This window comes from Periplaneta americana, chromosome 11, assembly GCF_040183065.1.
Source record: "Periplaneta americana isolate PAMFEO1 chromosome 11, P.americana_PAMFEO1_priV1, whole genome shotgun sequence".
In the NCBI taxonomy this organism is placed as follows: domain Eukaryota; kingdom Metazoa; phylum Arthropoda; class Insecta; order Blattodea; family Blattidae; genus Periplaneta; species Periplaneta americana.
In genome coordinates, this window is record NC_091127.1 from 23,785,332 (window position 1) to 23,803,902 (window position 18,571).

Genomic DNA, 18,571 nt, shown 5'->3' on the forward strand with positions numbered 1-18,571 from the left:
ACACTATTCACTGTAGTTTCTCACTATATCCACTGATGTTGATTCAGAATGAAATGACACTATTCACTGTTGTATCCACTGATGCTGATTTAGAATGAAATGACACTATTCACTGTAGTTTCTCACTGTATCCACTGATGTTAATTCAGAATGAAATGACACTATTCACTGTAATTTCTCACTATATCCATTGATGTTAATTCAGAATAAAATGACACTATTCACTGTAGTTTCTCACTATATCCACTGATGTTGATTCAGAATGGAATGACACTATTCACTATAGCTTATCACTGTAATATCCACTTATACATAGACCTACACAAGGGATTAGATAGGCTGTACAACTAAAAACAATGAAGAATTCACAGTTTGGAGAGCACAGCACTGTAATTTCTCACTGTATCCACTAATGTTGATTCACAATGAAATGACACTATTCACTATAACTTATCACTGTAATATCCACTTATACATACACAAGGGATTAGATAGGCTGTACAACTAAACACAATGAAGAATTCACAGCTTGGAGAGCACAGCAGCCTATTTTTTGAACTTGGAACACTTTCGGTGGGTTTTATTTTTGTCTTTCAATGCCTGCTTTTCATTTTGGACCTTGCAGTAATTATTAATAAATATGTTGGTCAATACCTTGCTACAATTCACTGCTAGTTTTCTTACCACTGAGTTGTTTGTTGGGGTAAAATGTTCATAATGAATGCTTCTTGTCCACTTATCCCTTAAATCTTTATCTTTTGGAAACAAAAATACGTGTACAAACGGATTTTCTTTATCGTAATTCGATTTGCAACCTGGGACACTACATGTGCGAGGCATTTTAAGATGAACAACGTAACACTTTCAAGCTTTGTTCTCTACGAAAACAATTTATATTAATTATAATGTCACAATTCTATTAATATATACTAACTTATAAACCCTTCAATGATTACACTAGCGGCAAATGATACAAGAAACACAATAAACATTCACATGAAGTACATACACTTTCACAGTTGCGTTAACCACTCTATTGTCCACCATGTTTGTTTACTTCCGCTTACAGTGTCAGGTCCGGTAATATAGGAGGTCCTGCTCATGACATTAGGCCCATAGACCTGGCACAGCTGACAAATTTCAACTGGCGCTATGCCCTGATCGCACTTCACACGTGGCAGGAGCTGGAATAGGAGTGTCCATATTCAACCAATGCAACGAAGCTACTGAGAGCACTCGGGAAGTTCCACTAGTGCATGCGCTATGCCAGGACATTACTCTATGACGTACACGCAGTCGCTTTGTGCAACATATGGTTTGCCAGCTGTGGGACGAGTGGGAAAGTTACTTTATGGACGCGGCTCATATCTTAATCTAACAAGCAAACAATCTGATGGAGGCAGATAAAGAAGTACTTATACAAATTTTGGTCACAAGACTACAATTAGAAGGGCTGTAAAAAATAAGTTCGCCAGGGGCTGTTCACAGAAAGAAAACACAATTTCATTAGACAAATTTATTGGCACAGACATAGAAATTATTGAGCTATTTTTCAACATATTCCCCACCGGAATTGAGACATATGTCGTATCATGGGATCGACAGACAAGTGCAGACAGTTGTCAAATGTTGATTCTGATCCCAGAAGGCTGACTTCTACGACACAACAACAAAAAAATTGATACCATGGTATGACAAACGTCTTAATTCCAGTGGGTGATATGTTGACAAAAAGTGCAACAATTGCTGTATCTGTTCCAATAAATCTTTCCATGCAATTGTGTTTTTTTTCTGTAAACGGCCCCAGGGAAAATCACTTTCTGGACAGCCTCGTAATTGCTGTCGATTGGCCAAAATTTTTGTTATTAACATGGTAAAAGAAAAAAATTAACTTTTTTATCTGCCCCCATCAGAATGTTTGCTTGTAAGTTTATATTTAACTCTCGAATTTTCTACAATTAATCTCCTTGAACTCAGATCAGAAGCATTCATATTTTATATTTAACCAGTTCTAAAGCATAAAGCAAGAATTTTCGTGTAACCTGTGTACAACAACTATATTGAGGTGAATTGTGTCTATTTTTAATTATAGTTATTTAAATAACATCATTTGAAGGTTGTGGAGTTTATTTTGGCAGAAGTGAGGTTATGGATATCAGTAATGAGGAATGTTAGACTACATCCGAAATACAAACGTCTATTAATGTTCATCATTTAAAAATAAACAAGCATGAAATTGTTAACAATTTAATGTATTTCGATGTTATGAAAATAAATAAAATAAATGTGTAAGTAATAAGAAATGAGGTAGGTATACCTTATCGAATAATTAACTATATCGCTTTAACCCTATATACTGTATTTTCTCGAATACCCGATGGCCTCGAATAAGCCCAGCACCACATTTAGCAAAAAAAAGTTCATATAAACATACGGTCAATTTTGTTTAGTCTTTTAGTTACAGTCATTGTTTGTGGTGTAATAATATCCGTGATGATAAAGTTTAATTTACAACTTCTGTACTCTTCATATGTATTTTGAGTGACATATTGGTATATTAGATATTCCATTAGTTCTTTATATTTTTCAGCCCTCAAGTTTCCCAGAAATTGTGTCACCATGCTTCGGAAAGTATTCCATGTTCATTATCATTTAACAGTGTTACAGAATGAGTCATTGAGGAGTTTACGGATCTGAGGGTCAATAAAAAATTCCCTCCTTGATTTTATTTCCAGTGGAAATTTACACAGAAAACATTTGAATGCATCTCTGTTTTGGCTCATAGCTTTAACGAATTTTTTCATTACCATAACAAAAGAGACAGCACTGTTTACACATTTACACATCATATTTAGGAACAGCAGACAAAAATATCGCTCACAGAAAATTACATAGGATTTCACCACAACAGTGTGTGGAAAACTGAACAAAACATAAGGGAACACAGTAAAGAAAACACGTTTTCACAAACAAGATCTTCAATAGCAACTGCCTAGTGTTGTTATGAAGCTCGCTTTGTCAGTGGTAAGTCAAGCTGGAAGTCTTAAAACGAATCCCTTCTTATTCAGGGGTGGTAAAACTATAGAAACCTTATATAATAATATTGAATTGGGCGAACCGTCTATATTTATCTAGTATATATTTGGATTAAACATTAACGTTTTCGGCACTTATGTGCCATTTTCAAATGCATGGAATTGCCTTATTACATGTTGAAATAGATACACCTTATGTGTGTGAAATATATGGTGTGTACCCTTGATGATCTACCATCGTTTACAAAATAATATATAAATTAAATTAAAAACACTTGCTAATAATTAAAATCTATACTAATTTACATCTACAATAAAAGTCCCATTGTTTTATGTGACAATATGGTTATCTTGAAGTTGTTATCACATGCAGTTCCTATATTTATTAAATTTTTTTTTTTTTTTTTGAGTTGCACTGTGTTGCACATATTAAAATGTTAAAATTTGTTTGTTATATATTGACTTGTCAGAATGCTTCCTATGAGGTTTATGAGGAGGTTAGTTGTGTCTCTTCTGATGGCTCTACTAGACGGGCTGATATCATCATAATTGATCGGCAGAAGGATAAGGGTGTCATTCTTGATCCCACAATCCGTTTTGAGATGCATGAGCAACAGCCACAAGAGGTATGTCGTGAAAAACAAGTCATATATGAGCCTTGTTGTCAGCATCTTGGAGCACAATACCACATTACACATTGGACAGTTTTTGGGCTCATGTTCTGTGCCCGTGGCACGATCCCACGTGAAACTTTAAATCAACTTAAACAATATAACATTTCTGATGCAACGATTGATGCCATAGGATCTCACGCGTTAAAATCATCCTTAGCTATAATTAGTAATCATTTGTACCCAATAAAATTTTTATTGTAAATGATTTCCTACGTTTTCTTATCTTAATGTTTTTTCTTTTTCTTTCCAAGTGTCACAAAATTCTTTTGTTTACTTATTATTCTTTATGAATTGATTAGTAGGCCTATCGAACCCTTATTTAGGGCGGCTTTTGTTTATACAAATTATCTATCAAGTGTTTTTAATTTAATTTATATATTATTTTGTAAACGATGGTAGATCATCAAGGGTACACACCATATATTTCACACACATAAGGTGTATCTATTTCAACATGTAATAAGGCAATTCCATGCATTTGAAAATGGCACATAAGTGCCGAAAACGTTAATATTTAATCCAAATATATACTAGATAAGTATAGACGGTTCGCCCAATTCAATATTATTATATTACAACGTGCTTATCGGAGAATCATACAAAATGAAAATATAGAAACCTTGATTTCGTATATTTATAAAGGACGAAGCACATCCGGTCATATCGTATATTGCCAAAATCAGAACCAATTGACAAAAATTAATGTCATATTCGTGATTAGCAACCCAAATTTAGTAAGAATTGATTATTTTAATCTCCGAAGCATTTTCAGTGTTGACCAGTGTTACGAATAATATACTTCGGGTAAGGTTTCACTGTCAATACCTGAGGAGGAACTGCCTCTGGAGGAGCTGATACTGATACTGCTGCATGAGGAGGCTCTCTTGGTCCAGCCCTGAAGGTAATGTTGGTGTGGTGACACCTTGTGTCATGGTAGGTTGCACTGTTGTGGACACAGATGTAGACACTGTGTCCGCTGGCTGCAACATGAAACATAACCGACTTTTATCACTGATCCTACATCATTACAATCTTGCTATTTGTCCACGTAATGTGAGCTTGAAAAAACTCCCCCACACAAAACAATAAGCAGTGCATAAATTTCAACAGACGTATAAAAATCTTTCTGTGCACTTTTTTACTGCAAAATTTCAATTTTTATTGTCTTTTCATTAGTCCCTTTATTTTAAAATACTGCAGAACCCCTTTTTAACGAATCTCTGAGGGTTTGCTTTTCTTTTCCTTAAAAAGGAGTTTACATAAAATGGGAAGAAAAGGCTAAATAAAATAACTACTGGGTGTTCAGTTCAAAGTGTGTCATGGCTTGTTGTATGCCGTCATGTGGCTAGTCGATGAGCCTAGAGAATTCAGTCTTCCTACACTTCTGCAGAGGCGTATTACCTATATGCCAGAGAAGTTGCCTAGCAAGTACGGCGTTCATTCTGAAGAGTACTTACCGATACATACGGTAACACCTGTAGTGGCAGGAATGTGAACTGTTTGGAAACACGTACTGAGGTGAGTTTTTTTGTTACTGTCGGGATATGTGGAGAGGGTTAAGACGATTACTTACGTATTTATTGACATTAACTTCGACGATCAACATGGACACGGAGCATTTGATTTGTATTGTAGAATGTTGCCGTACGCAACCAATGATAACAAATACCCTGCGTAAGACTTGCCCATGCAAAACACAGTTCGAAAGAGGTTATGGTAGCACACAGACTGTGCAGACCGCCATCTGTTGCTCTGACGTTCAAGTTATACCGTACACGTTCTCAAGTTCAGATTGAACGCCTTGATTAATAGGCAACTTCTCTGACATAAAAGCTGAAACTCGCTTCAAATTGCTGACTCACAACAGTGACGTCATGACACACTTTGAAATGAACACCCAGTAGTCCTAGCATGTGTGTTATATACCAAACATCATAATGATTCAATCAGGACTATAATTACTAATTACAATACAATTCATTATAATATTTTCTGAGTCTTCAAATGGTGAGAGAGAGATGTTTTGCCTTTGGGCTGAACCCAAACCACACTGAACCTGAACAATGAAAATTTATTTTTTCTCCTTCATTATTTCCCATAATGAAGTAATTGGCAAACCATCCTCTTATGCAATATGCGATAGTGTTATGAGGACTAGCCTCGACATTTATTATTATTTTCATTTTCTGTCTAATAGATCATTTCTTCCATTTAGTCGTAATTATAATGACGCATAAACAGTATAAACTAACAAAATAAAGTTGGAAACAGGATCTACACAACTCACGAGAACAAAGCAATCACTGTGTGAAAGCAACACAAAGCAAGACTATAAAGAATGATAAAGAATAATGCTGCCACATGGCACCATATTACAATCGACTGAGATGCACTACGGAATACGCTGGTAATATTGATTATTGAAAGTCAAATCAATATTTCGGACTTCATTATCACAAAATCCATTTGAAAAGCATTCCTTAAAAGCAAGATTTTCGGAATATGAATGATAAGAACTTTCTTGTGTTAAATATTATTAATGTACCTTGTTAACATGTTTCGACCTATTTTCGGTCATCTTCGGAAGTGGTCGTTGTTGGTCTTGGCGCCTCTTGTTTCCTGTGTGGGTGCGTTCGAAGTGTAGAGTCAAAGAGTGTATGTGTTTTGAAATTGAGTTGTGTGTTGAGAATATCGTTGGGGTGTGTTTTCGTGTGTCTATATATTTCATATTGTTCTAGTGTGTTGAGTTTCTGGCTTTTTGGTTGGATGTGTAGTATTTCCATGTCTGTGTTGATGTCCTTGTAGGTGTGGTTGGCATTTGTGATGTGTTCTGCATATGTGGAGGTGTTTTGTAATTTTGTTGTTATGGCAGATCATTTCAAACACGTTCAAAGAACACATTTGAACGTGTTTGAAATGATCTGCCTGTCTGTCCCAGGTAGAAGTTGTTGTAGGAGTTACATTTGAGTTTGTATACGCCATAACAAAATTACAAAACACCTCCACATATGCAGAACACATCACAAATGCCAACCACACCTACAGAGACATCAACACAGACATGGAAATACTACACATCCAACCAAAAAGCCAGAAACTCAACACACTAGAACAATATGAAATATACAGACACACGAAAACACACCCCAACGATATTCTCAACACACAACTCAATTTCAGAACACACACACTCTTTGACTCCACGTTACACTACACAAACACGCCCTCACAGGAAACAAAACAAGAGGCGCCAAGACCACCAACGACCAGTTCCGAAGATGACCGAAAATAGGTCGAAACATGTTAACAAGGTACGTTAATAATATTTAACACAAGGAAGTTCTTACCATACATATTCCGAAGTGATACAGTGTTAAAAGATGTGCAATCAAAATGTATAACCAAGATTTTCGTTAAATTGGGTTTCCTTAAAAGCGGGGATTAATTACATTATTCTTATGGTAATTTGACTGGGATGTAAGATTATTCTTTAAAAATAGGAATGTTAAAACAGGTTTTACTGTACACGAGAGAGGGAGAGGGGGAGAGGGAGAGGAGAGAGGGAGGGACGAGATAGAGAGAGGGGGGACAGGGGAGGGGTGAAGGAGTTGGAGAGATGCACAAAAAACATTCATGCATAAATATTTATAATATTAGAGTTGACGGCAATTCGGAAGGCGATCGTCTGCAAGCATTTGCATTGAGAGAGACACTGAGCAAGGCAGCGCACAACAGTGCCATGTTGAACTTAACGCGCATATGCAATAGAAATTATCAAAAGAGAATAATGACCTTACCCGTTGATTACTGTAGGCATGACACCAAACAAAAAATCCTCTTTCCTTCACTAACAATATTCTTTGTACGGTTATCAATCTCACACCACATCCTTCTGCAGTCGTTCCTTGCGTGTTGGCAATGTTGTAGCCAGCATCAAGATGGCCGGCAGCGTTCTGCTCGTCAATGTTTTTAAAATAATCATACACCTTAAACACTATTTTCCGTGCCTCCCTGTGCAATACTTGACTTTTTACAGTTTTTTCTTCCATTTATTTATCTTACATACACACAGTGAATGTTAGTTTTACTTATTCAATGTATTGAAACACTCACAAGCGAACAAACTTGGGAAGTACTTGTTATAGACTGATTCCAATTAGTTCTACTGTTCAAGCTTGTGACGTCAAATACCAGAAATGCTATGGCGCATGTAGCAGCCGACCGCCTTCCAAAATGTCATCAACTGTACAAGAGCAAATTATTTTCCAAACAAAAAACAGCACTCATTTAGGAACCCCATACTGAATTGGGGAAGAACTCAACTTACAAATTAACTGATTATACTGCTGTGGGCTGATAAGAATTTAAGCACACAGAAGAATACCTACTTACTTACTTACTGGCTGGCTTTTAAGGAACCCGTAGGTTCATTGCCGCCCTCACATAAGCCCGCCATTGGTCCCTATCCTGTGCAAGATTAATCCAGTCTCTACCATCATATCCCACCTCCCTCAAATCCATTTTAGTATTATCTTCCCATCTACGTCTCGGCCTCCCTAAAGGTCTTTTTCCCTCCGGCCTCCCAACTAACACTCTTTATGCATTTCTGGATTCGCCCATATGTGCTACATGTCCTGCCCATCTCAAACATCTGGATTTTATGTTCCTAATTATGTCAGGTGAAGTATACAATGCGTGCAGCTCTGTGTTGTGTAACTTTCTCCATTCTCCTGTAACTTCATCCCTCTTAGCTCCAAATATTTTCCTAAGAACCTTATTCTCAAACACCCTACCGTACTTAATTAATTTTAGTGAATATAGGAACTTACTTTGATTGGGGGGAATGTAGGGCCTGGCATGAAAGGAACTCGGCCCCAGAGCTTAATGAGATCACCCAACTGAGAGTAACACTCATCACAACTCCGCCTAACGAGAAGATTGAGTGTGAAGTATCCTGCACGGAACCACTCTGCCATCTCCCCAGACAGGAACGGACCTGCAAACATATAAAACACTTGCTGCTTCATATTCTATAATCAGAGTCTGCAGGACATTTAAGGCCTCACAGACTCTCCGTCTTGATGTCAGTTTTGCTGCTCAGATCTAAGATTTCAGGTTAGATGGAACACAGAAGAGAACACATATATTCCGTTTTGTTGTCAGTTTTTTATTCAGTTTTCACGAATTATGCATGGAACAAGATGTTGGAAGAGCTTCTAATTGACACCGCTATAGTGTTAGCTTTGAGATCAAAAGCTAAAAGGAAAGGGTAAGGTTAAAATGAGCGAAGGTATGGTTACTTAAACAAGGTAATCCCTCGCATATAAATGTACTGAAATATACACCTCAACTAAAGTTTGGAATACTGCCGAAATGAGTATTCGGAGATACTTCATGACTCATTTACATAGGCACTTTGAGGCACCCGAGATCAATCCGAAGTGAATTTTAAGAAAAGTCCAAAAATTTCCAACATCTGATTTATGTAGTGATTTTTTCTATGCATTTTACACATCTGAAATAAATCATTTTGAAACTAAACCTTTCACTGTGTAAAGTTTTCAACCCAAACTTGCCAATGATGTCAATGATGTATATCACTGCCACCAGGTGCTTGCCCACTTGCAGTGTAAATAAATACATACATACATTTATAACTCATTTTATAAAAAAAAAGTTACATAGCCCATTTTGATCTCGGGCGTCTCAATTATAACAACAAAGTTATATTCAATAGTGTTTACTACAGGTATGCTTTGTATTCGTATCCTAATCACGTGTCCATACCACTAGTCCTGTAGTATAGTCCGGATCAGCTTACTTAATACCGTAAGGGTGAAACCTAACCATTTTTCCACTATTACTAAATACGTTAACGGATTATGGTGATTTTCTAGCTCTCAGGTTGAATTTTCTTTTACCAACTTAGTTTCGAATTTTGGGTACTGACAAATACTACAACTGGCAGTTATTTTCTAAGTGTTATGTTGGAAGCAATGATTTCGGTTTACAGTAAAGCAAACTGATGAAAACACAAGTAACTTAAGTAAATACATTTTTCAGTTACATCTCATGAATCGTAAACTCTTTAGTGAAAGCAGTAAATTTCATGTTGCCTGACAAAATAAATCGTATTATTAGATCATACTAATCCTAATTATCAACATAATATGCGAGATGACCAAGAGAAAAATATAATATTTCATAAATAAATTATTGAACCATTTAGGAAACACCTTGTAACATAAAGATGAGATGTAGTAAATAAGTAAAACATTGTTAATACTGTATTATGTTGTTGTTGTCTAGTGCCTTGCATTTGGCAATGAAGCCATTAGCAGTCGTGCTTTCCAATACTTTTGAACTGTAGTTTCTTCTGATCTTAATGCTTCACAGGTCTTCAAGTGGTCTTCATTCATTAATACTATATTATTATTATTATTATTATTATTATTATTATTATTATTATTATTATTATTTCAGTACGTAGCATTGTGATTTTACCCTCTTTGGTGATATCTGGTATTAGTTGCAACACTGAAGAGACGGTCAAATTAATCTTTTAGGAACTACTATTACGTGATCCTCATTATAGATGGTGCGTTGTCCCATATCAACAAACGCATTAGTCATTTTGTGTTCAGCCTTGCAGTGACATGCCACGTAGACGAATATAAACGTTTGAACTAATTCAGATAGTCGCTTGAATTTTATTATAATTAACATGAAAATCCATGATTTTATTTCAATGTCATATGCATTTTAGTTACATCATCATAATATTATGGCAATACATTCAGATTTGATAATTCGCAAAAGTTGTAACGAATTCTATATGTAATAATTAATTATTGTAATTTAACTTATAACTATAAGGGCTATAGATTTTAACAATCATACATATTTGCATTAGCCTATTTTATCAAGATCTAACATGTTCTATTTCATCATTATTTATATACGGTATGTAACTTAAATATTCCAATTGACATGCACAAATTTTTACATATTGTATAATAATGCCTGAAGATGCCACTGAGGCGAAAACGTCCACAATAGAAATAACATTAAAAACAAATTATTATATGTTGTAAAATTTGTGTTTTAAGACATTTGAATGACACCATAAATCAAATTCTTTATATTGATAGATATGTTTTCGTTATCAAGATATTAAAAACGTTTTACACTCTCCTGTAAGATTGAATTTTTGGACATATGAGGTAGCTGTCCAACATGGTGTAAGTGCATAAACTATATAACATTTACAGACATTCTGAATGATTTTGATTCAGATTGTTCTGAACTCAGCAGTTTGTACGGACTGAGAGACATTTCACATTGGTAAGGCTACACAGAAGTACACTCCACCAACATTTACTACAGAAAACATGACATAAGTTACTGTATGCAAAAATATGAGTAAGCAGAAAGGTTGCTAAAGAACTATTTTTTCATGTACTTCCATAGAAATCTCAAAAACAGATTATAGGTACTTTGTCTTTATATTTCAAGATCAATCTCCTTAATGTATCCCACTGTTTGCTGACAACATAAAGTCCACTACAGTCTATTTAGTTGTTCTTTTTCACGAGAAATGGGGGGTATTTTGATCAGTGTTCATTATAGATGCCTGTTGCTAGTAGCCAGAGTTGGGGTGTAGTCAATATATACTGCAGGGCTGTGTCTTCTGCAACTGATTTTAATTTACTTCTTTTGTGGTTTATGGATGAACAATATAAAAGAATGTGTTTCAGATATTCATCATGATTATTACATCACAGACAAGTAGGATTATCAGAAATGTGAAATCGATGTAGGTACAATTGTGTGACAATGTGACCTGTTCTGGATCTTGTTAAAAATGTTTGAACATGTCTGGGCAAGTTTTTGTACATTTCCAGGACATTTGGTTTCTTTTGTACAGAATGTAAAATTTTTCCTTTGTCAGAAGAGAGCCAATTGTTGATCCATAGGTTTGTAAAATGAGACTTTACTGAAGCAAAAGCATTGGATAGAGATATCACTTGAAGAGGTCTTGGTTGCAAATATGTTGCCTGTTTTGCAATATTATCGACTTTCTCGTTTCCAGGTATACCACAATGACTAGGTATCCACTGAAATGTTTTTTCCTTTGGAGTTCTCTTAGTTTACGTAGATGTTTCTGAATTGGAATAATTCTATGTGCATATAGGTTTGGTACATATTTAATTATATTTTCAAAAAAGTTTCATATCCATTGTTTAAGAATTAAAACAGAAAATCAATATCCCGAATTTAAAAGAAAACTTACAAATTAAACCAAACCCTTTAACTCTATTAAATATAGAATATAATCTATATTTAACAGAAGAAATACTGAAATCAGAAGTAAACACTGAAATACTGAAACAATTGTCTTTAGAGACAATTAATATTAGGTACCCTCCACAAAACTGACTTCATTTATACACCGACGGATCCTTGATCTCCAGAGAACAAGGTGCCAGTGCAGGTGTTACGTGCTGTCTCTTCTCACTTTATAGATCACTTGGATATGGAACAACAAGTTCTGATGGTGAAATCATTGCAATAAGTGAATGTCTCAGGAATCTTCTATGCCACATCAATAAATTTAGAAATGCAGTTATATTGTCAGACTCCAGAGCAGCTATTCTATCAATCGTCTCTAAACACACACCTTCATCTCAAACAGCAGAAATAACTAAAATGCTCTCTCAATTAATATCACTCAATAAAAGAATTGTATTCCAATGGATACCATCCCATTGTGGAATCCTGGGAAACGAGAATGTGGATGCTTGAGCAAAGAAGGGCAGCACTGCTACTTACAGACCTGTTACTAAATCTACGTATTACTCTGTGAAAAGATTTATTAAATTTACATACTTAGACTTCAACAAACAAAATTTGATAACACAATCCCAAGGGAAAAAATGGAACTCTCTGCATCAAAATCCACAGTTAATTCCCTATTTACCACGAAAATCGTCTGTAGCTGCATTTTGATTGGCAACAGGCCATGATTGTTTGGCTAAACACCTGCATAGAATTGGAATGTATCAGTCCCCTAACTGCCCATTGTGCAACTCAAACCAAGAAATGGATTCGGAACACCTCAAAATCTGTGCTTCATTGGCTGGTCATGATAATATCTTTGAAAAATATTGGAGTGCAAAGAGGTCAAATGACTTTATTGTCAAACGCCTGGCATTAGAAAACAACAACAACATATTAAATATAGCCCCCTTGGAGTCAGTAAGTATGCAAATAGATTTTTCAGAAATTTGAGTATCACACTGAAGAGCAGCATCAATAGCTAGTAATTCAGTGTCAAGACTGGAGGAGGATGAACATGGTATGAAATAACTTTCTTGATATTTTGGAATATAATACCCTGCTCCTGATGTCCCATTATTAGGATTTAGAGATCCAGTCTTTATATTTCAAACAGTGAGAAAGTAAAATTTTAACTGAAGAAATACAGATCGAGACCTACCTTGCACCTCGCCCTGAGGGTCCCTGTAGAACCACTTTTCAGTGACTGGAGTCTGTTGCAGGGAGGGTGTCAGCTTGTCCTGCCCCTCCTCATCGTCCATCAGCTTGGCCACCAGGTCGTCAGCAACCTCCTGCATGTGATCCATGTCATCCTCGGACTTCTGCCGCCCAACAGCCAATGTCTGCGGTCTGACCTCCACTTTCGTCAGAACCCTGTCATGCTCACAGCCGTTCACTTCGCCACTGGCCACTGTAGGTCCCACTTTGAGTGTGTCGGGCTCCACACAATTACTCATCACATTATTAATACACGCAACAGAGTTTCCGGCAGTGAAGATCGAACTTGTACTATCGGGTTTGCCCGAACTTGGAACTGAGTCACTACTGACACTCATCTTATCAGCAGAGGGCACTGGTTGAGAGGCAGGTGGGGGAGAAGTCTTCTTCATGCTAACGGGTCTCGTGTTCGTATCCAGTTGTGGTGGTTTCGAAGGAATTTTTGACACTTGGGAAGAGCTTGGTAATGTAGGAACACTGTTAACAAGTCTGTCAGCTGGTGCAGAATGACCTTCCACATCCAGGCTCCTTCCAGACTCTTCTCTGTCATGAGAATTGTTACTGTTACCTGATAACCAAACCAAAACAAATCTGCTACAATTTTTACCATAACGTTAAACATGCTTATAAAATCACAGATAAATATATTACATGTTTCCAAAGATGAACACTTATAATATCGCTGACTGTGATGATATTGAACACAGAGTACATTAAAAGAAGAAATGTTATTTGCTATTCCGAGGATGAGGAAGAATAGAATGGGTAAAATCGTAATACAGCGAACGCTAAGTTCAGCCCACGACCCCTTTCCACTTTTCCCCTACAAGCTCCCAACACACTCTAGCGGGAAAGAGTGGAAATAGGGGTTTAGGGTGGGGGTGACATCTAGTGGAGGAAAGTGGAACAAAAAGAATGATTGCGGCATCTAGGAAGCAAAACAGGAACTTCGTCCTGCCACCCTCTGTCCCTCTCTCTCCAGCCTCTCCTTCTCTGTTCCTTGCTTCATGTATCTCTCTTTTTTTTTTCTTATGACTTCGCAGTGGATAGGATTCGAACCGGGTATGTTCCTAATGAAACGCTCGCACGCATTTTGGTCACGTTTTAGACCTCTCGGCTACCGAGGCTAGTTAATGGTAGAAGGGAAAATGAATCTATTTATGTTCAAGGGAACAACCGTAACGTATTGCAGAAATACGATTGGTGCAAGGATTCATAGCGGGAGACAATGATGGAATGGCGTGGGGGGACAATGACCAAATAGCGTGGGTAGAAAGTGGCAGGCTTGTGAATTTAGCTTGGTAGGGGTTGACTGCGGGGGTGACATAAGTGTTAACGCACGCTGGTAGAGCTTCATTGTATCTGTGTCCAGCTTCGTGTACAGACGGAACCACGTGTCGTGATGAGCTGTACCGAAGAAGTGTACTTCTTCCTCAAATTGTGCAGGAAGAATTCGAAGGCGGATACTATATGGTACTGTGAGGAGCATGAATTACAGCAGACGAGGCTCTGGTGACTATTGTGTTACTTCCAGGACAGTGCAAAGGTAACAGGTGAGTGTTGTTTTATGAAAAACCCACATTACATGTGGCTGTTGTCTAATGCGCCCTAATTTGTGCCCATTTGGTTGTGATGTGTTGTTGTCTAATGCGTAATTTGATTGTATTGTGTATTAGTACGTGTTAGTTCGAGAAAAAAACGTATTGTGTTGTAAAATATGAAATACATGTGAGGCGGTAGGCAGTGATCCACCAAAGCGGGACAGGTAGCAGAGCGAGGTGCCGAGTGGCAAGGGTGGGGATAACTTCCCCTAATGGCGTTCGCTGTTTCACGATTTATCCATATAATGTAATGTGAAGAACAAGATGAGGACAGAGACGGATGCTGCTTTTCCACTTTCAATGGTTTCATAGCTTCACCTATATGTTTCTCATATTTCTACCCATAAATATTAAGAGTTCTGGGTTGATTAAAATTTCTGTGAAGTCATTTACTTCAATCGAGTCAATCCACTTCTTTAGTAGAGGATTTTGTAATGTTCATGATGACATAAAAAACATGACAGGAGTTTATGATTACAATTAAAGATAATGAAAATAATAATTATGATGAATAGTAATAATAGCTGCAGCAATAGTAGCAGATAAAAAAAGAAAAGATATGCATATTGACCCAAATCTAGTATGACATCAAATGTAATAGTATGACCCAAGTTTCCGGATGATCTACAAGGGAAAAATAAAAATATCTCAATATACAGCAACCTGAATTTTGAACTATTATAGAATGAAAAAACTTACAAACTTGAAGTATTCTTAAGTTTTCAGTTCCAGTCTTTAGCAACATCCTCTTCTGCTTATAACCCCCAGTTTTCATCATCGTCGTCATTTTAACGTCGTCTTCTTCCTTCTCCTATTGTCTAATCTAGTGAGCAGGTACTGGATTCTTCTTCACACTGGTAATCCTCCAACAAAATGTCATCCTTCCTGCCATCCAAGTTATTAGAAAAAACAGCACTTTTTGAAACTCTTCACAATTTACTGAATCAGTCAGTACAGTCAGTACATCCTATAAAGTAGACTTCTTTTATGAATGAAAAGGGCTAGGTTGAGATTATGAGTACAGTTTTCAGACGGCTGTTTTTATGCAAAAAAACATCATACTAGATTCGGGCCAATATTATAATATAAAGATATGATTAAAACTTTACCCGTAGACCCTGGCATCCGTCTGCTAGGTCCAGTGCTTCCTGGATGAACCCGTTTGGTCCCAGAACTGTCAGAGAGCAGTTTAGTCCGAGACTCCCTTGAGTGGTTGCCGCTCCCTGTGTTGTCCTGATGTCAAGCAAACATAACATAAATCTTTACTGGAGAACAATAAAATTCATGTTATTTATGTAATGTTATTACAATGAAACAAAACATGAAAATATACAATGAAATTATGAAAAAACAGTTCCACTGAATATCTTGTTAGTCAGACGTTCACCATACAATATTTCATTGCATTTTATAGACATGTAAAAAAAAAACAGGATTTGAAACAAAAACCAAAAACCTGTATGTATGTTGACTAGCTTCAATATACTCATGCAGTTCACTACAAATTTTATGAGGAACAGACACATACATATTATCACATACTAGTATTTCTATAAGTTTGTTGTGGTTTATATGATCAAAAGCTTTCTTGAGATCAATAAACATGTGTTTCTATATTAATTCCCGATTTTCTCTTTCAAAAGTTTCATTGTGAAGTATCCATCACAGCATGATCTCCCTTTCCTAAATCCATTCTGCTTTTCTCCTAATATGTTCTCACAATATCTATCTAACTTACTTACTTACTGGCTTTTAAGGAACCCGGAGATTCATTGCCGCCCTCACATAAGCCCGCCATTGGTCCCTATCCTGAACAAAATTAATCCAGTCTCTATCATCATATCCCACGTCCCTCAAATCCATTTCAATATTATCTTCCCATCTACGTCTCGGTCTCCCTAAAGGTCTTTTTCCCTCCGGCCTCCCAACTAAGACTCTATATGCATTTCTGGATTCGTCCATACGTGCTACATACCCTGCCCATCTCAAACGTCTGGATTTAATGATCCTAATTATGTCAAGTGAAGAATACAATGCGTGCAGTTCTGTGTTGTGTAACTTTCTCCATTCTCCTGTAACTTCATCCCTCTTAGCCACAAATATTTTCTTAAGCACCTTATTCTCAAACACTCTTAACCTATGTTCCTCTCTCAAAGTGAGGGTCCATGTTTCACAACCATAAAAAACAACCGGTAATATAACTGTTTTATAAATTCTAACATTCAGATTTCTTGACAGCAGACAGGATGTATAAGCTTCTCAACCGAATAATAACAGGCATTTCCCATATTTATTCTGTGTTTAATTTCCTCCCGAGTATCATTTATATTTGTTACTGTTGCTCCCAGGTATTTGAATTTTTCCAACTCTTCAAAAGATAAATTTCCAATTTTTATATTTCCATTTCGTACAATATTCTCATCACGAGACAATCATATACTTTGTCTTTTCGGGATTTACTTCCAAACCTATCTCTTTACTTGCTTCAAGTAAAATTCCAGTGTTTTCCCTAATCGTTTGTGAATTTTCTCCTAACATATTCACGTCATCCGCATGGACAAGCAGCAGATGTAACCCATTCAATTCCAAACCCTCTCTGTTATCCTGGACTTTCCTAATAGCATACTCTAGAGCAAAGTTAAAAAGTAAAGGTGATAGTGCATCTCCTTGCTTTAGCCCACAGTGAATTGGAAAAACAACTGACAGAAATTGACCACAATATCTATCTAATTTGTTTTTTTTTTTTTTTAAATAAATAATGAAATTGAATACAACATCTATTTTATTACCTTGTATGTGACCAGCTTATGTTATTATGTAAACAAATAAGTAATAATGACCACATTTTCACAAGACACATTAGGACTATTCAGAAGTAATAACTGGTCAGTTTATCCCTCATTGCCTTTTGTTTTCGTTTACAATTAATCATGGCTACTTTACACGCAGTTAGGAGAAATAAAACGAGTCACATTCCAGTTGTCATTTATTTGGGTTCTCCCATACTGTTGTAGATCGCAGGAAGATGTGTTCCATGTCAGCAAGTTTTGTAAACGATCCTGTCCCATGTGGTGGTTTTATAAGAAATTATTTAATGGCAATAGCACAGGGAAATAAATGGTCACGGGTGAAATTTCTGATTAGTGACTGACAAAAGAAAGGAGAGAAAATGCAGAGGCATAAATGGAAAAACTAGTCCTCTACATTGGCCAGTTGAATAAATACTGTGCAAATAGTGTGAACAGAACATGATTCATGACTCCTAATAATCATCAGCTAACCGTGGAAGCAAATACTACCCCTATATGTATTACGTACCTGTATACTAACTTCTTCATCTTCTGAAAAGCCTCCACCACCATGGAAAGCACCAGAAGCATCGAAACTGCCTCCACTTTCACTTGGGTTTTCATTAGCCCTGCAACAATATAGACATAATGGTCACAACAAATCCAAGAAGATATTCAAATGATTCGACTGAAAAGTTAATCAAATGTCATCAATAAAGAAAGGTAAGGGGAGTAATCTAATGTCTGGAAATTGGATATATGACAAAGTCATTTTCAAATGGTCCCAAATACAAATGAAAAAAAAAAATTGAGATCATGTGATGCTGCATAGGTGTTATCAAGTAGTGACTCACGTATCTCTTTCTCTTGTAGCAGGATATTTCAGTGCCATCAATGTCCTGGAAGGCATTCCAAAA

General features: G+C 36.5%; 1 protein-coding gene across 2 annotated transcripts in view; it reads right to left on the reverse strand.

Annotated features, from left to right (window-relative positions):
* Gyf (GIGYF family protein Gyf) overlaps window positions 1–18,571 on the reverse strand; it is a 96,675-nt gene that overhangs the window by 40,011 nt on the left and 38,093 nt on the right. For both annotated transcript variants that reach the window (XM_069839153.1, XM_069839154.1), the window contains exons 7-11: window positions 18,184–18,283; window positions 15,975–16,098; window positions 13,209–13,832; window positions 8,539–8,705; window positions 4,535–4,689 (exon numbers count right to left, since the gene is read on the reverse strand). In XM_069839153.1, coding sequence (XP_069695254.1) covers window positions 4,535–4,689; window positions 8,539–8,705; window positions 13,209–13,832; window positions 15,975–16,098; window positions 18,184–18,283 — 1,170 coding nt within the window. The remainder of the gene's footprint in view (window positions 1–4,534; window positions 4,690–8,538; window positions 8,706–13,208; window positions 13,833–15,974; window positions 16,099–18,183; window positions 18,284–18,571) is intronic.